Source organism: Nyctibius grandis, chromosome 11 (genome assembly GCF_013368605.1).
Source record: "Nyctibius grandis isolate bNycGra1 chromosome 11, bNycGra1.pri, whole genome shotgun sequence".
Classification (NCBI taxonomy): domain Eukaryota; kingdom Metazoa; phylum Chordata; class Aves; order Nyctibiiformes; family Nyctibiidae; genus Nyctibius; species Nyctibius grandis.
In genome coordinates, this window is record NC_090668.1 from 18,578,709 (window position 1) to 18,593,332 (window position 14,624).

The 14,624-nt window shown below is 48.9% G+C and overlaps 2 protein-coding genes across 2 annotated transcripts; one reads left to right on the plus strand and one right to left on the minus strand.

Annotated features, from left to right (window-relative positions):
* Positions 1–427: 427 nt before the first annotated feature.
* WDR93 (WD repeat domain 93) lies at positions 428–7,067 on the minus strand. The gene is given in 9 exon segments (XM_068410765.1): positions 428–545; positions 1,708–1,732; positions 1,895–1,981; positions 3,823–3,936; positions 4,820–4,898; positions 5,143–5,204; positions 5,852–6,036; positions 6,780–6,826; positions 6,828–7,067. Coding segments are annotated over 9 exon segments (957 nt in total).
* An 844-nt stretch (positions 7,068–7,911) lies between these two features.
* PEX11A (peroxisomal biogenesis factor 11 alpha) lies at positions 7,912–13,291 on the plus strand. The gene is made up of 3 exons (XM_068410689.1): positions 7,912–7,982; positions 8,444–8,559; positions 10,127–13,291. The coding sequence occupies exons 1-3, from the start codon at positions 7,927–7,929 to the stop codon at positions 10,690–10,692; spliced, it is 738 nt and encodes a 245-aa protein (XP_068266790.1). The 5' UTR covers positions 7,912–7,926; the 3' UTR covers positions 10,693–13,291.
* The last annotated feature ends 1,333 nt before the right edge of the window (positions 13,292–14,624 follow it).

Below are 14,624 nucleotides of genomic sequence, written 5' to 3' on the forward strand. Positions count from 1 at the left end.
AGAGACACTGGAACATACCACATTGCTCTGATGCTCCAGGTCTCTGGGAGGACTCAGAGATCCAGCACAAATACTTAGCTGAACGACACAGGTGTTGGGCCTGCCACCTGGGTGAGAGACCTTTCCTACCTCAAGACTCTTCCATCAGCAGTGTTTGTCTCTGCTGAGGAGGGGGCTGAATGCTGCTGGAACAGGCTGAGGGTTAGGGCTGAGGGAACAGGCTGAGGGTTAGGTAAGGGGAGAGACAGGGCGCAGATCCTCATGGCTGAGCAGTGGCAGGCAAGTGGCTATTACAGACCACGAATTGCCCCAGGCTGGAAAGCAGCAGGATAGATTTGAATAGAGTCGCTGTCAAAATATCAGTGCTGGATCATGGGTCTGCAGGATTGTGACAGTGCAGAGCCTGGCCCTCCAGATGCAAGGCTGACTACGGTTTCTTCTGCCCCTTCACATTCTCTCTTTCCTTGTCCATGGCAGTTGCTTGTGCCTGCAGCCGACTCCAGTACTCAGGCAACTGCTCCCTGAGTCCCAGCAGGCTCTGCTGCCTAAGGAGGGAAGAAAAGGGCAGTTAAAACAGTCCCTGCCATTCTCCCAGTGCTCAGACAACTCTAGCCTGGCTCCCCAAGGGTCCCTGGAGCTCACTGCAAATTAAGAAATTCAGATTTCTTATGTCCAAAAAACCTCAGTGATTCCCTCATACCACTCAGCACTCAAGTTTACTGCTTTTGACAGCAACGACTTCCATATGTCTCTTGGCCTGTTAGCCCCTGTAGGCACAGGTCTCACTGCAGTTCTATCTGCTGTGGCTTGAGCTCTCAGCACCCAGGGAGCAAGGTATCCCTGGAGGTGATGTCTCCCCAGTTTTTCCGGTGTAAGGCAGACAAGAGTCTCCTCTCCAGCTTTATGAGAAGGAAGGACAGAACGGGTGGCTAGGAGCATAGGATGAAACTTTCCTGCACTTAACTAGCCAGACAACACCACAGGATTCCCCCTGGAGACAAGGAATTAGGGAAGACTACCAGGTAATATGTGCTGTAAGGTCACACCTGCACCCACCTGTTCCATTTCAAATTGGAGAATTAAGGCACAGTGAAAAGAACAGAGTACCATTGACACGGATCTGGCTCCAGGTTCCCAAAAGAAGTAATTGAAGGAAAAGGTCACCCAATAGGAGATGCCACATTGCCATCTAGTGACGGCATGTACACAACGCATCAGCTAAGCTCTGGCTGCAACCTCGGCCTGAGGGTGCTGGGGACCTTCTCAAAACGAGAAACATCCAACACAAATCTGTTTAAACATCAAATGAACCTAGGAATGCAGGGGAAGAGCAAGGTACAAAGAGATCACAGCTCTGCCTGGCTATGGGGTCAAAAAGAAGAGGCAGACACTTAAGTGACGATCATATTCCCCAACAAGCTTGCACAATCTGTGTTGCACAAAAGCACATTTGAATTAGCAAGCTCTCTACCTGGAATGACAAGCCTGCCCTAGGCATCCTGACTTACAGCTGTTAAGTTGTTCCAGGAAGGACAGAAGGGAGAGGAGGAAGGGTTCTAGGTGGCTGTCAGGAATCCAGCTACCTGAACACCAACCTTACCCAGCTATAAATCTGTCACAGCACAGAGAAGAACCCAGAAACTCCAGGGTAAGACCTTGCATGCACCTGAGCAACACCACAGCTTACAATAATGCAGGTGCACTTACCTATCAGGCAGAAGGAGAACCTTACCTATCACGTAAGAAAATGTTACATCTCCCACAAGACATGAGGCAGCTCTCCTCTCCATTCCTCATTTCCCTGAATCATGATCTGTCTGAATGACAGCCACTGGCCACTGAATACTCCCACTCCCCACAGACAGCTCTGCTAAAGAAAGCAAGACTTTCTTACCCATTATTTCCTTGAGTGGACAGTTAAGTAAGTACAAGCAGAGATTGTGGCTTCCATCCCAGTGCACACTGACGCCAGCTGGAACATCTAGTACAGAAAAGGGGACAACAAAAGAGAGAAGGAGACTGGGGACAAAGAAAGGAACAATCCAGGACACCAAAACATCATTAGAAAGCTCTCATTAGAGCTCTCACGGTTTCCCTGACGGGACTTACAGAAACTCTGCTCACACAGAAACTAAATCACAACAAACTCTCCCCTTGTCTGTTATTTTTATCGCACCCATGTGCCCCCTCATGTTTTTGGTAGATTTTTGGGGGGTTGTGGGTTTTTTTTTTTAACTATGCAGGTAAGTTTGTTTGACTCCATGCTGGTGACTAACTTATAAGTCTTAGGGGTGAAATTTTTATCCAAGTTTATGTCCTTGGAGGTGTTGTGCCCTATGCTGCTAAGTTTTCGCTTGTTTGTGGGAATCAAATGCTTCCTAAAGAAAGTGTACACAAAGATTGGCTGACACTGCCTGGGAGATACTAGTTTTAGGCTCATTCTTCAGGACAAAACACAGAAGCTTAAGGGAGGTCACTGCTTTCTCAACAACATTACAAAGGATGTCCTGCCCAGACACCTCCTGTCTTTGTGCCCTAAATATCCTCCACTTTTAATCTTACTAATATCTCTGAATCACTCTTGTTGCAGCACAGGCCTGGGTGGGGCACAGCAAGGCTCAGAAAAAATAAAAAAAAAGGTAAAAAAAAGAAGCAGGACTAAAGGTTGCAGAGTGCTGCTAAATACAAGAACCAGATTTTACTTCAGAGAGCCCAGGACCGGAGAAGGTCACATACGTGCTTGGCTGGGAATAGAAAATCCTAACAGGGGACCAGCACTGGTGTGTCCCCATCACCACCACTCTACACACACACACTGACACTTGGCTAAACAGAAAAGGTCTGGCTAAATAATCAGCCATGTCTGAGAAGGAAGAGGCAGGAACTTGGGTAGTTTACATGGAATCAGCAAAGAGGGAATGCCTGGATGTCTGCTTTTGGCTTGGCTAAGTTAAGGGGGATGTTTGCCCTGAAGGCAGGGCTGAGAAGCAGCTCCCTGTTAAATGGCCAGGGAAGTCTTCGCTGAAGGAAGAGGGAAGAGTTATGAGGCAGGTTTCACAGCGGGTTAGCTGGAGGTGCTGGGCAGAAGGCGCCTGTGTGTTGAGAGATGAAATCTAGCAGGGTGAAAGCGATGCAGGAGGAGGTTAATCACTGACTCAGCATTTAAAATTTCCCATAACAGCTCAAGACATTCCTTGAGGCCAGTTACCATCTCTGCAGAACCATCTCCATGCAGCTCCAGGCTTTTCTGCCAAAGAACCAGAGGTGACAGTTGTTAGTGCAAACAGGCAGAGACCCTGCCCTGCGCAGGCAGGTTTGGCCGTGACCCCACCACTCTCGTGGTCTAAAACACAAACCCACATGTCAGAGGCCCTGCTAGGACCAGACTCCCAAGTGGACGTATCAAGTCCAGTTCCCACCCTGCTCCTTCACCTTCCCCCAGTAACAAGGGGGAAGCCCTGTGGGAATACCCTTACATAGGGCCTCCTCAGATGGGGCAATACTGCTGGGAAAGGAGCTGCCAGCTTCAGGGAGGGGCAGCAGGAATGCTAGCCCTGGGACCAAGGGAACCTCGTTGGAAAACCTGTCTTAGGAGAGTAAACATGTCCCAGTAACACAAAGGCCTTATGAAATGTGGGATGGGCGGCTGTAGCAGCTGTAGAGACACACACTCCATCCCCCTGGGCCGACAGACTTGTTCAGCCTGTATCCTCCCGTCACTGTTTGCAGGAGCAAGGCTTGGGGAAAGACCTGTAGGCAAAAGGGTATAAGAAAACGTAGCACAGTGGGAGATGGAACTGTTTTGTACCGCAGATGTCCAGCTTGACCTCCTCTCCCTGCAAGCCAGCCCTGCTGCAGCTCCTGGGCTCTTTTCCATCTCTTTCAGCCAGGAATCCTTAGGCAATCAGTAGATCTCCAGCCAAGCTTTTGTGCTGTCTGCATTAGGAAACCGTGTTGAGCAATTGGAAATGAGGAGAAAAGGTCTTTCAAGTAAGCAGCCCCTGTTATCTTATAGCCTTAAAAGAAGATTTGGATTTGTTTTTTAATATAAAACCCCTGTGAACTCCATGCAGCCTACCTCTCCTTCCAGTTAGGGCTTGACATGCTTGACTGAGACTGACATCTCAGCCTCCAGCTCAAGTCCTCAAGGTCCTACATCCACCAAAGAAATTCCATGAAGTGTCTCAGCCAAAGAATTTGACCTGTAGCCTCTGAGGTAAAGTAGGAAGTGAGACATGGTCTCACACTGGTTCTCTGTGGATGTTACATATCTCATTCTCAGCTTATGTCCAGGCAGGTTCCACCAAACATGGGTCCAAAAAACCCGCTAGCAGCAAACGGGTTGACAAAGGCAGCTGCCATGAAACAGAAGAACGTTTTAGCAAGGAGTTTGTTGTAGTGTTTTTAGAGACTGTCTCTATGCTGTCTGGCTTATGTCTGCAAAGAAAATTCTCCAAGTCTACATATCTCCAGTGTAAAAGTGAGCCACAGCAAACCAGAGGAAGAACTGAGTTTGGTACTTCTGGAGAGGAGAGGGAAACCTGCTTTCACTGAGCCTTCTGGGAGCTGGGAACTGCACTGAGAGTTCCAGTGCTGTTCCAGAGACCTCACTTTTGGGGTCAGTCCTGATCCACACCAGGCCTTTTGGAGAGGACAGGGAGTGGCAGGAGCAGCTCCCTAAACTGGAGGAGGGATTGGGAGGGTTAGCAACAGCATCCCTGGGAACCCAGAACGCTTGGAGCATTTAAAAAGAATTGCTGCTGGTCCCTCTGCTAGAACACAACAGCCGTCACCCAACACACCGTGTGCCTGCACTTGCCTTGCAGCAGAACTCCTGCGTAATCACCTCCCGGGGAGAGCACCACCTCCACACAAGGACTTCGCTTGCTGATATCCTTCTGCCAAGGAAAAATGGACTGGCATCAAAGCAAGACCACCAATTCAGAGAGCTCCATGGCCTTACACAGTTCTCAACAGGGTGAAGGCCAGACAGATTGCTGGAAGAACAGGAATAAATATTGGGTAGCACTCTTGGAGTGCTGCTGCCCATGACAGATATTCCTGGGGCAATTACTACTCCTCATGAGTGACTACTTACCAGCCTGTGCCCAGTGTCTTTGGAATTAACGGAGTACTTATCACTTCATTTAGGATTTTAATGAGTAGGAAGTTTTCCTTGTGAAAGCAGAAGAGCCAGACAAGCCCTGGAATAGAACAGAAGTAGCAGTAGGAGAAAAGTGAACAGATGGTAGCCAGGCTCTTGGGAGTTGGCTGTTACAACACATGCAGGAGAGTGAACAGGACCACATTTTTTCATGGGCTCAAGGAAGAATTTCCCACTGCTTCCAGCACTAAACTTTTGCTGGCTTCCTTATGCCAGCACCAGCAAACACTTGATTGTACATTGAGATGGATAAACCAGTTTGAAAAGTATCTCCACCAGAATTGATAGGTTTCAGATAAATCAACAAACCAACCTATTTACCACAGGGCTGTGCAATTACAGGTACTGAAACAAAGCACAGGCAAGAGGTCATACCTAGCAAAGGTTCTTTCTGTCTGCTCCAAAGTATTCCTAAAATATACTGCACTTCACTCTCAGCTCTGCACCTGCCTCCACTGCTCCAGAGAGGACACCAAACCCACACCCTCTACTAATCACAAGGCCCTAGGGCCACTTTCACCCTACAACCTGTTATCTAATGCCCTCTTTGCAGGGCTTTCTAGGAAACCTGTCAGCCGTTCTAATGTTCCTCCTGATTTAGCACTCTTCCATAATGCAGCTGCCAACTCTTCAGCTCCAGAGCACAGCCATCCCCTGCTAGATCAAGGAAAACCATGTCACACTAACCCGTTTCATCCACAGCAAGCAGGACGTGACACTCATTCCCCAAATCTGAGGCACGGATGGCACAAAACTCTGTCTTGACTGCATCCCAAGCACAGACCTCCTTACAGTCAGACACCTTGAAGGCAGCCAGACCCACGGACAGACTGACAAAGATGTAATTTCCAGACACTGCGAGGCAATTGGCTCTTCCAGTTACCCATGAAGAAAGGGAAAAGATGAGTGTACCCAACCACTTCCCTGGTGGAGGATACATCATACTAGCGATATACTCGAGCCTTTCACCAACAGGAAAGGCTGATTTGTTCTACAAGGGAAAAATTTTTGCATCAGAAGGGCAGGAGAGGGGCTCTTCTCTCTGTCACAGAGATTGTTCTGTGTTGGGAATGAGAAAGTTTGCTCCCACCTTTCCCCTTCTGATAAACAGAAGGGGCTTTAAAGGACAAGAACTCAGTAGCACTCAGCCCTCCCTCTGCAAACGCAGAGCTGCGGTGGGATGCTGAGCTCCACTGGGCAATAGCAGAACCCCAGCAGTCACCAGCATATCCTCCTGAATACCTCCACATAACACCACGGAAGGCAGCACTGCCCTTCTGCTCGCAGTGCTCCCATTATGGTGTTCACCATAACACAGAGTTGAGTTTGCCCATTTACGTGCCACTGCCTAATTCCTCCTCCTCAGCAAACAAGGGTGGAGCCAGCGTGAGAAGCAGAAGGTGAATTTAGTGCTGTTTAATATCTGCTTCTCACTTTTCAGAGAGGTGTGACAGATGGGTGGGAAGCAGAACCTGTCAGACCAGCTTAGAAGCTGCAGCCTTTTGAAGTGAATCAGTGAGATGGTGGTGGATTCTGAGGAAGGTGATGAACAGAAGGATGCAAAATCAACTGAATGGATATTCCCTAGAAAAACTGCTACGGTGATTAATGGTACCCTCGGCTGTGAGGGGTCTGTACCTGGAATTCAGCTGTAGGAAAGCATGGATGTGGGCTGGACCTTTAGTTTTTGCGCTTCTCAGAGCATCTCCCTTCTTTCAATGATTTCCATAGCATTCTCAAAAACCTGCATCACCAGTTTGTGGATCATCCTGAAGGGCTGAGGCAACGCATCACACATTTGATTGGGATCCTGCAGGACGAAATCTTCCTCGTCGTCCTTTAGCCAGTCCTTTTCAGATGGTGCAGGAATCTCCAGGGAATGCTTCTGGTTATACACGGCCATGGTTCTGCCCTTCCAGATGCAAAACACACCACAGATGCAGGAATCACAGTAGATGCAGAAGAACGAAGAATCGTGCAATATCTACTTTCATGAGGTAATGGGGGAAACAAAAAAAAAAGAGATGATTAATGATCTCCAAGAGGGAAGGGGGGTTCCTTTCAGTACAGACACCCGGAGCAACCCTGCTCTATGTAGCTCATTTCTACTTGCTGCACCACCTCTGTTACTGAGGGGTTTAGTCCTGCTCTAGGAGTATCAGCCACACGGACACCTGTAGGCTGCCTGCAGAAAAAGGGAGCGTGAAAGCTTTGGCACGAGTTTGTATAAGAATCATGACAAAGCATTCAAAAATACTAGCTTGTTCTTCAGTAAAGGACTTATTCGGCCTGAATAAAACCCCAACAATTAATTTGGAAAGCAGGTGATTTCACTGGAAGTTATAAACTTCATTTACAAGCCACCGGGTGCCTTCCGAGCATCGCCCCTCGGGGCCGGGGCCGGGCAGCTCCCGTCAAACCGGGCTCACGGCGGGCCCACCTCCACCGCCGGCACCCCCCACAGCGGCCTCACCTCGGAGCGGCAGCCGGGGCCGGGCCTGCTCCCCTCCAGCCTCCCCGAGCAGAACGGCCGCAACCGCTGAGGACAGTTCCCGGGCAGCCGCGGCCGGGGGGAGCCTTTAGCGGGGACACCTGCCCCGTTGTTGACGGTCGCCGTGGCAACGGCTCGGCGCGGGGCGGCCCGGCCGGGAACGCGCACCGGAGCGGAGGGTTCCGCCGGCGGGGCGGGGCCCGGGCGGAGCGGGGCGGAGCGGCCGCGGCTCCCGCACACCTCCCGCGGCCGCCGCCGCTCCGCCGCCGCCATGGAGGGCTTCGTGGACTTCACCAACCGCAGCCAGGGCCGCGACCAGATCTTCCGGTGAGTGCGGGGCCAGGCGGCCTCCCCGCGCCGCCCTGGGGGCTCGGCCCCCCCGGCAGCCGCCCCTCGGTGCCGGCTCTTCGGGGACCCCCGTGGGCCCAGGGGCGCCGTGGGGTGGAGCCCCCCCACAGCTGGCCCCTCACGCAGCCCCCAGCCGCGTTAGGGCCCGCCGCCTCGGGCAGGAGAGCTGCCCGGGCCCCCCGGGCGGGCATCAGGCCCCGGGCGGGCACCAGCCCCTCTCCTGCCCCACGGACCCCTCGCTGCTCACCGCTCGGCCTGTCCTCAGCCGCCCCACCTGCTCCTGTGCCCCTTCCCCAGGCTGTAACTCGCCCTGGCACTGCGAGGGTGCCAGAGGGCTGACCTTAAGGAGGGAAATCAACGCTGCCCTGCTGCCGCCCTGCTTGTGAATTGTCCCCGTTTCACCTCTGTACCATTTTCCTCGTGTTTTTTTTCCATTCCAGAGCCACTCAGTACACATGCATGTTGCTTAGCTATTTAATAAAGCATAAGGCTGATAAAGAGAAGCTGGTAATGAAACTCAAGCAGTTGGAATCTAGCATGAGCTCTGGCCGGAAAAGTAAGTACCGGGTGTCTAGAGGGATAAGTCCTTCTTCACGTGCTCCTTCCAGCAAAACGGCTCCTGGCCTTGTGTTTTCTGTAGTTAACTTACCTTGAGCCACAACAGCGCTTTTAGTATATTCACAAAATTGTCCATAGGCCTTACCGCTAGGCCTTGGCTTGCCACGCTAGACAGGGCCGAGTGGAATTTATTGCTTCCTCAGGCTCCTCTCCAATTAGGCAATATCTGAATTATCACTGGGAGAACTAGAGAAATCAGTTAACAGTCAGCTCTTGCTGCGGAGATCAAGTTGTCATCTCCGTTCAAGGCCAGACCACGGAGCTACGATGCAAGGCTGGCTTAGTGCGCTCTCATTAGTCCTTCCAGCTAATGGGTTGAGGCAGCCTAACGTTAAAGATCATCATCCCAATAAAATCACCTCTGAAGGACCATCCTTCGATATGCCTTTTTATATCCTACTTCACATATTAATTTTCGTTAGCATTTATACTCTACTAAATCCCATACCCTTCCATGCTTTTCTCATAGTCAAACCGTTTGCGTTGCTTCATTCTGTGTCACAGTTGCATCCATTATGGTTATGCTGTTGCTGTGGTTGTATTGCTTGTTTTCGGGTTGATCTTACACCTACTTGTCAATTGCTCAGTCTTGGAACAACTTCAATATATGAGGCAAATGTATTGCCATGGATTTGGTTTATTATTCCAGTTTTAGCTCCAGAGTATGGTAATTTCTAGCAGGGAGGCCAGCTGGTTTATCAGCATAGCTGTAATTCTCTTGCTTCTGCTAAACAAATGTCTCATAGACATCAGGCCTAAATTCAGGACTTGCAGTTCTACTAAGCTCGAGTACTGCCAACATCTGTCACTGTGACAGTGCAGCAGGTTATGAAAAGTATTTTGCGTAATATTTTATTAACATTCACGGGGGCGAAACCTAAACTGTGCAGCAGATGAAATCAGGCTTACCATATATTATAGCTTGAAATGGAATGTGCTGTTCCCGTTTGCAGGGAACTACGTGTCCCTCTGACAAATTCGTGGCTGAGGAGGGACTTGGCTCTTGGTGTGCTTGGTATGTGAATCGTCAGCGTTCACAGAAGCTTAGGAAAGACGTAGCTCATGGTTGCAGCAGGGTTAGTGCAGGAACATCTCCTGTCCAGAGAGTTAGGTGAAATCCAGTGCAGCGTAGAGCTGGAATTGGAGGCTCTGTTTGTGTCACTTTCTTGCTGACACTGACTCGTTCAGAGCTGTGGGTGATATTGGTCCAGAGGGCACCCAGGCACTGAGAGCAGGGCGGCAGGAGGAGGCTGCAAGTCCTGGCTATTCACAAAATTTGTGTGTAGGTCTTGGGCTGCGCGGGACAGAACACTCCTTTCCTCACTAATACTAGCTTCTCACACTGTGAGAACAAAACGCTTAAGCATACAAATGCCCAAAGCCCACTAATTTTTTTTTTTTAAAAGTACACATGGACAGTGCCATGCTGAGCTGTCCTGCACAGGGCTGTGTCTCTGGTTGTGGTAGAGCCCAGGCCGTGCTAACCTTTGTGGGGTTTCTTGCAGTGTTCAGATTGGGCAACATGGTACACGCCTTGGTAGCAGCCAGAAGAACTACACAGCTGCCAGATGTGGTTCCTCGCTTCTGCCTTACAGCCTCCAACCTGACCCGTGCCCTCTACTTTGTCTGTGATGCGGTCCTGTGGTTGAAGAGCGTTGGGCTCCAACCTGACATCGATAAGCCGAAGTGGCGGAATTGGGCTACCAAGTGTTACTACTTTTCAATCCTGATGAATCTAGCCAGGGATTGGTATGAGATCTCCTGGAGACTGGAACAAGCTGTACAGGAAGAAAAGACAAAGGAGAATTTCTTCTGGGACAAACACAATCAGGAACTAAACTCTGTGAAATGTGACGGTTTGCACGGTTTCCTCCTCCTGCTGTGTCAGATACTGAAAAGACATCCTCCTTTGCTGCTGGACTTGGTGAAGAATCTCTGTGATCTCTCAGGTCCTTTGGATACGCTAGGGATCTACAAGACCAACCCAGGAGTGATTGGTTTCTGTGGTGTCCTCTCCTCCCTGGTGGGGATCCTCACATTAGCGAGACCACATCTGAAGCTGAAACAATGACATAAAAGGAGCTGCATAGTATGCAGTGAGCCAACAGCCCGGATCCTCTGATAGGTTTTTATCCTCCACATGGCACTTCCAAAATGAACATGTCTCACGGTAACCTCAAGGTTAATTTTGTCCTCTGAATAAGTGTATTATTTCACAAACAGAAACAGGACTTGGAACATGGCTGCTAGATAAGGAAATACTGATGTTCCTATATTTTAATACAGCGTTGTGAAATAGCTGCAGAGACACCTGTAATAGGTATATGACTCATAACGGATCGTGTTTACACTGGAAAGCTGGAATTCACCCATCAAATGTTCCTACAGTCAGATTTTCTATAGCGGGCTCAGGCAAGTTAGGAGCTGTGGTTAAAATGGCCAGAAGTCAAGTACAAGGGTTCTGATGGGTTTGGGTTGATGGATCCTGTTATCTGTAGGCAGTGGTTTGAAGGCAGTGTGATGGTAACTGGAGAGTGGTATGGTCTGACCTTCCCATGATCTCTGTAACATGCGCTGGTGACGCTGGATCTGGAGTCTAGTCAGTGCCAACTTGTGTCCCAGGAAATCAGCACTTTCTTCTTTTCCTTTAATAATGTGAGCCAAGGACCATTGGTCACCGAGTCTGACTTCTCCAGCAGGTCATGGCTGAGGGTTTGGTGAAGGACAGTATGGGGGAGAAGCTTGTCAGAGTGCTGAGCTAGGTTTCCAAAACTGTGAATCCGGAACCACTCACACTAAATTTCCCATTACGCACATACCTTAACTCCCAAACCCCTGTCTGTGATTCCAAGTGCAACTATTTTCTGTTAATCATATTGTGATAAGGAGCTTGTTTTGCTATTTTAATTTTATGTGAAAAATTCTAGTATAATAAGGAGCTTTGGAACATGCAGTTAAGGAGAGAAGCCTGGCTCAGAGCTCTTGAGTCAGAAAAGCTGCAAGGGTGTGTTTCTAGTTGTGCAAGCTCCCGGAGGGAAGGGAATGGAGTTGGTCGTGATACTATCGGAATCCTCTGTGAGAAGAAAAGCCAGTTACTGGATTTGGGCATTCATGGTTTAGATTTTCCTATCTGATCCTCCCTATCCTCCCCTCTCATGACTGCAAGATGTCTTGTGTGTTCCCTCCCTGGTTGAATGGGTTCTACCATTTGAAAATGCCTTACGTTTGCCCTGCAACTGCATTACTGCCCATTATTCCCACCTGACTGGGAATGATTGCCTGGCAGTGTCATCCAGGTTAAAGGAGAAAAGCTGTGGCCAGCTGTCTAACATGGCATGCAGTCTTTGTTGCTGCCAACTTTGCAGAGTACCAGTTCTGACACCATCTGAGAAAAATCTGCACATTATATAGGAGATAAAAATTATCATTTTTCTTCATCAGAGTTAGGCCTGTGTGTTCTGCTACTTTCTGGTGCAGGGACTCCTTGTTTAATCTGTCAGGAGATGTGAGCAGAGACTACTTTAACCTGGACCAAGGTACTCTCTTACTATTTCTGATGCTGTCTGAAAACAGAAATTAAAAGGTGCTGGTCTCCTTTATTAAAAGGCAAAGGCTGTGGAATTGAGTAGGCATGGTAAGGCAGCGCCCCAGTTTACCTTAAGTCATTGTGGTGGGGCCTGGAATTACTTCCAGTTTGAATCTGAAGCGTCAGCCTGCCAATGAAGGGTCTGAAAAAAGAGGTTGCTGGGCAGCATAATTAAGCGTGTACTAAGACCAAATGTGGCCTGCAGCAGCTCTTCTTTTTGATATGGAAATGAATACCATTAAAAGTAGAGTGTACTGGCAGTTCAGACCATAATGGAGCGTTATGTATGGGACATGTTGTCTTCAAGGGCTTCCTCTCCTTTTTAACAGTGGATTTTTTTTGTTTGTTTCTTTACTCCATTTGCCTTTGAGCTCTGGCAGTGTGGAGCCCACCCCTCCCCTGGTCAGGTTTGATCATTATCCCGGTGTGTAGCAGCCCCTGTAAGGAAGGAAGAGGAGTCTTGATGATCTGGCAGCAGAGGTTTGGCCACCTTTGTCTACAGATTTTCATCTTGCAAAAAAATGCATTTTGAATTCCTCTCAGGGGAGCTCTGGGATACAAAATACTTCTTTCACTGGTTTGCAAACTGATTTCTCTTTTTGCCTTGTACTTCGTAGGTAAAGGGAAATGGATTAATACAGTGATGTGGCCCCTGGCCAGCCGCACCTCCCTGTGCCCCATGGAGAGAGAGGGATGTTTTTTTCCCTTGTGCCAGGCAAACACTCTGTGAAGCCGTGAGCCAGGCTTTGGTGTTTCTCCTGTAGGAGCTGGCGTGGATTAGCAAGTACAGACTTAGCCTGGGAGATGGGGCAGTGAATTTTCAGCCTGTCTCAGCCTTACCTGTCCCATTCTACGTGACGTGGGTTGGAGCATACAGGAGTAACTCTCTTTACTGGATGTTAAGCACTAATATTTGCCTTCTGCAGATGGAGGCTAGCAATTTAATGTACCTTAACATAATGTGACTGAAGCCATAGAATCATGACAAATGGAGAAAATCCTTTTAGTGCCTTTTTTTTTTGTATCTGTTTCTAATACAGCAGTTGGAATAAGGACAGCTGTTCGAACACAAGCAATAAACTGAGATGGGTGTGATACCGTGTCTGTGTGTGTAACTTAGAAGGTGGGGAAAAGAGATGCTGAAGGAGGAATCCTTCCCTCCCGTCTCTGAATTCTGTGACGGATGATACTGTTAAGGAGACATTGCCTGTAGTTGTGCTTGGGTTATGGAGCTTTCCTTTTGCAGTAGCAAGGAGGCAGCCAGATTCGTCAGACTCATTCACAATCCCCATTTCTGTTGCAAAAACAGGAAGAAGTAACTATGCGAGTACGAGGTAAAACTGCATATATGACATGCCCTGAAACAAAGTGGTATTCTGAGAATTGCCATCAATTGCCCTTGAGAACCAGCGGTGAGAGCTGGAGCCTTCTGCCCAGCGTAGGCCCAGCGACGGTGAAAGGAACGGGTGTGCCTGCATTTTAGGATCTTATAAACAGCCTTTCATCTGGATGGGTCTTAGTGTTGTAGGGCAAATCACTGCAGCTGCTTGACAACAAATTCCTGTTCAGGGTAGGGAGTGAAGGGTAACATCTCCAGCTGAGATGGGGGGGATGGAGCCAGGATAACCATTAAAACTGAACTTACTGTTAGCTCCTGTCCCCTGCAGTAAGATCCTTGTGAACTTGGAAGCTCCAAAGTGTCAGTTCCTGAACAGCGCATAAAGCATTGCATTCAGCAATGATCTAGCAAGAGTTTCCTTCTGAATTACGGGTCTCATACACATTTCGTAATGGAAACAGTTAACAGGAGGGTGGGCTGTGTGAGATGTGCAAAGTAATCTTCTACTTTGCTTACAGACAAAGCCTTCCTAATGTTAATACCGTACTTGGTGTGATATTTGAAGAAATGCGTGAGCCATTCGGGATTCCCAGGTGAGCGGCAAGAACAAGCAAAGGTTTAAAAACCAACATCTCCAGGGAGGGACTAAATGAACTGGTTCTGGAGAGGAAAGGTGATTGGGGGAGCGTGTGAGAAGTCTTCACGTGTCTAACAGGTTGACTGCTAAGAAGGCAATAAATCAGTCTCTAAATCCATCCAGGAGGTAACACCCTTACATTGCAGCAAAGGAGATTTAAGTCGCACAGGTGACTTTTTTTGAACTGTAAGTAAAATAAAAGACTAAATGGATTGCCCAGGAAGGTAGTCCTTGAAAAGAAACTGGACAGACATCTGCCAGCAGTGGTTTAGGGGGTACTGATCCTGCCATAGCACATGGGAATAAATTAGTTACCTCTCCAGCCCCTCCCAGATCTAAGTGTAAAGATGCCTTGAAGGTCTCTGGCGATCTGGCTTATCCCCTCACTGTGGTATGTTAATGGCTGTGGAGCAGACTGCGGAGGCAAGGGTGTAAAACTCT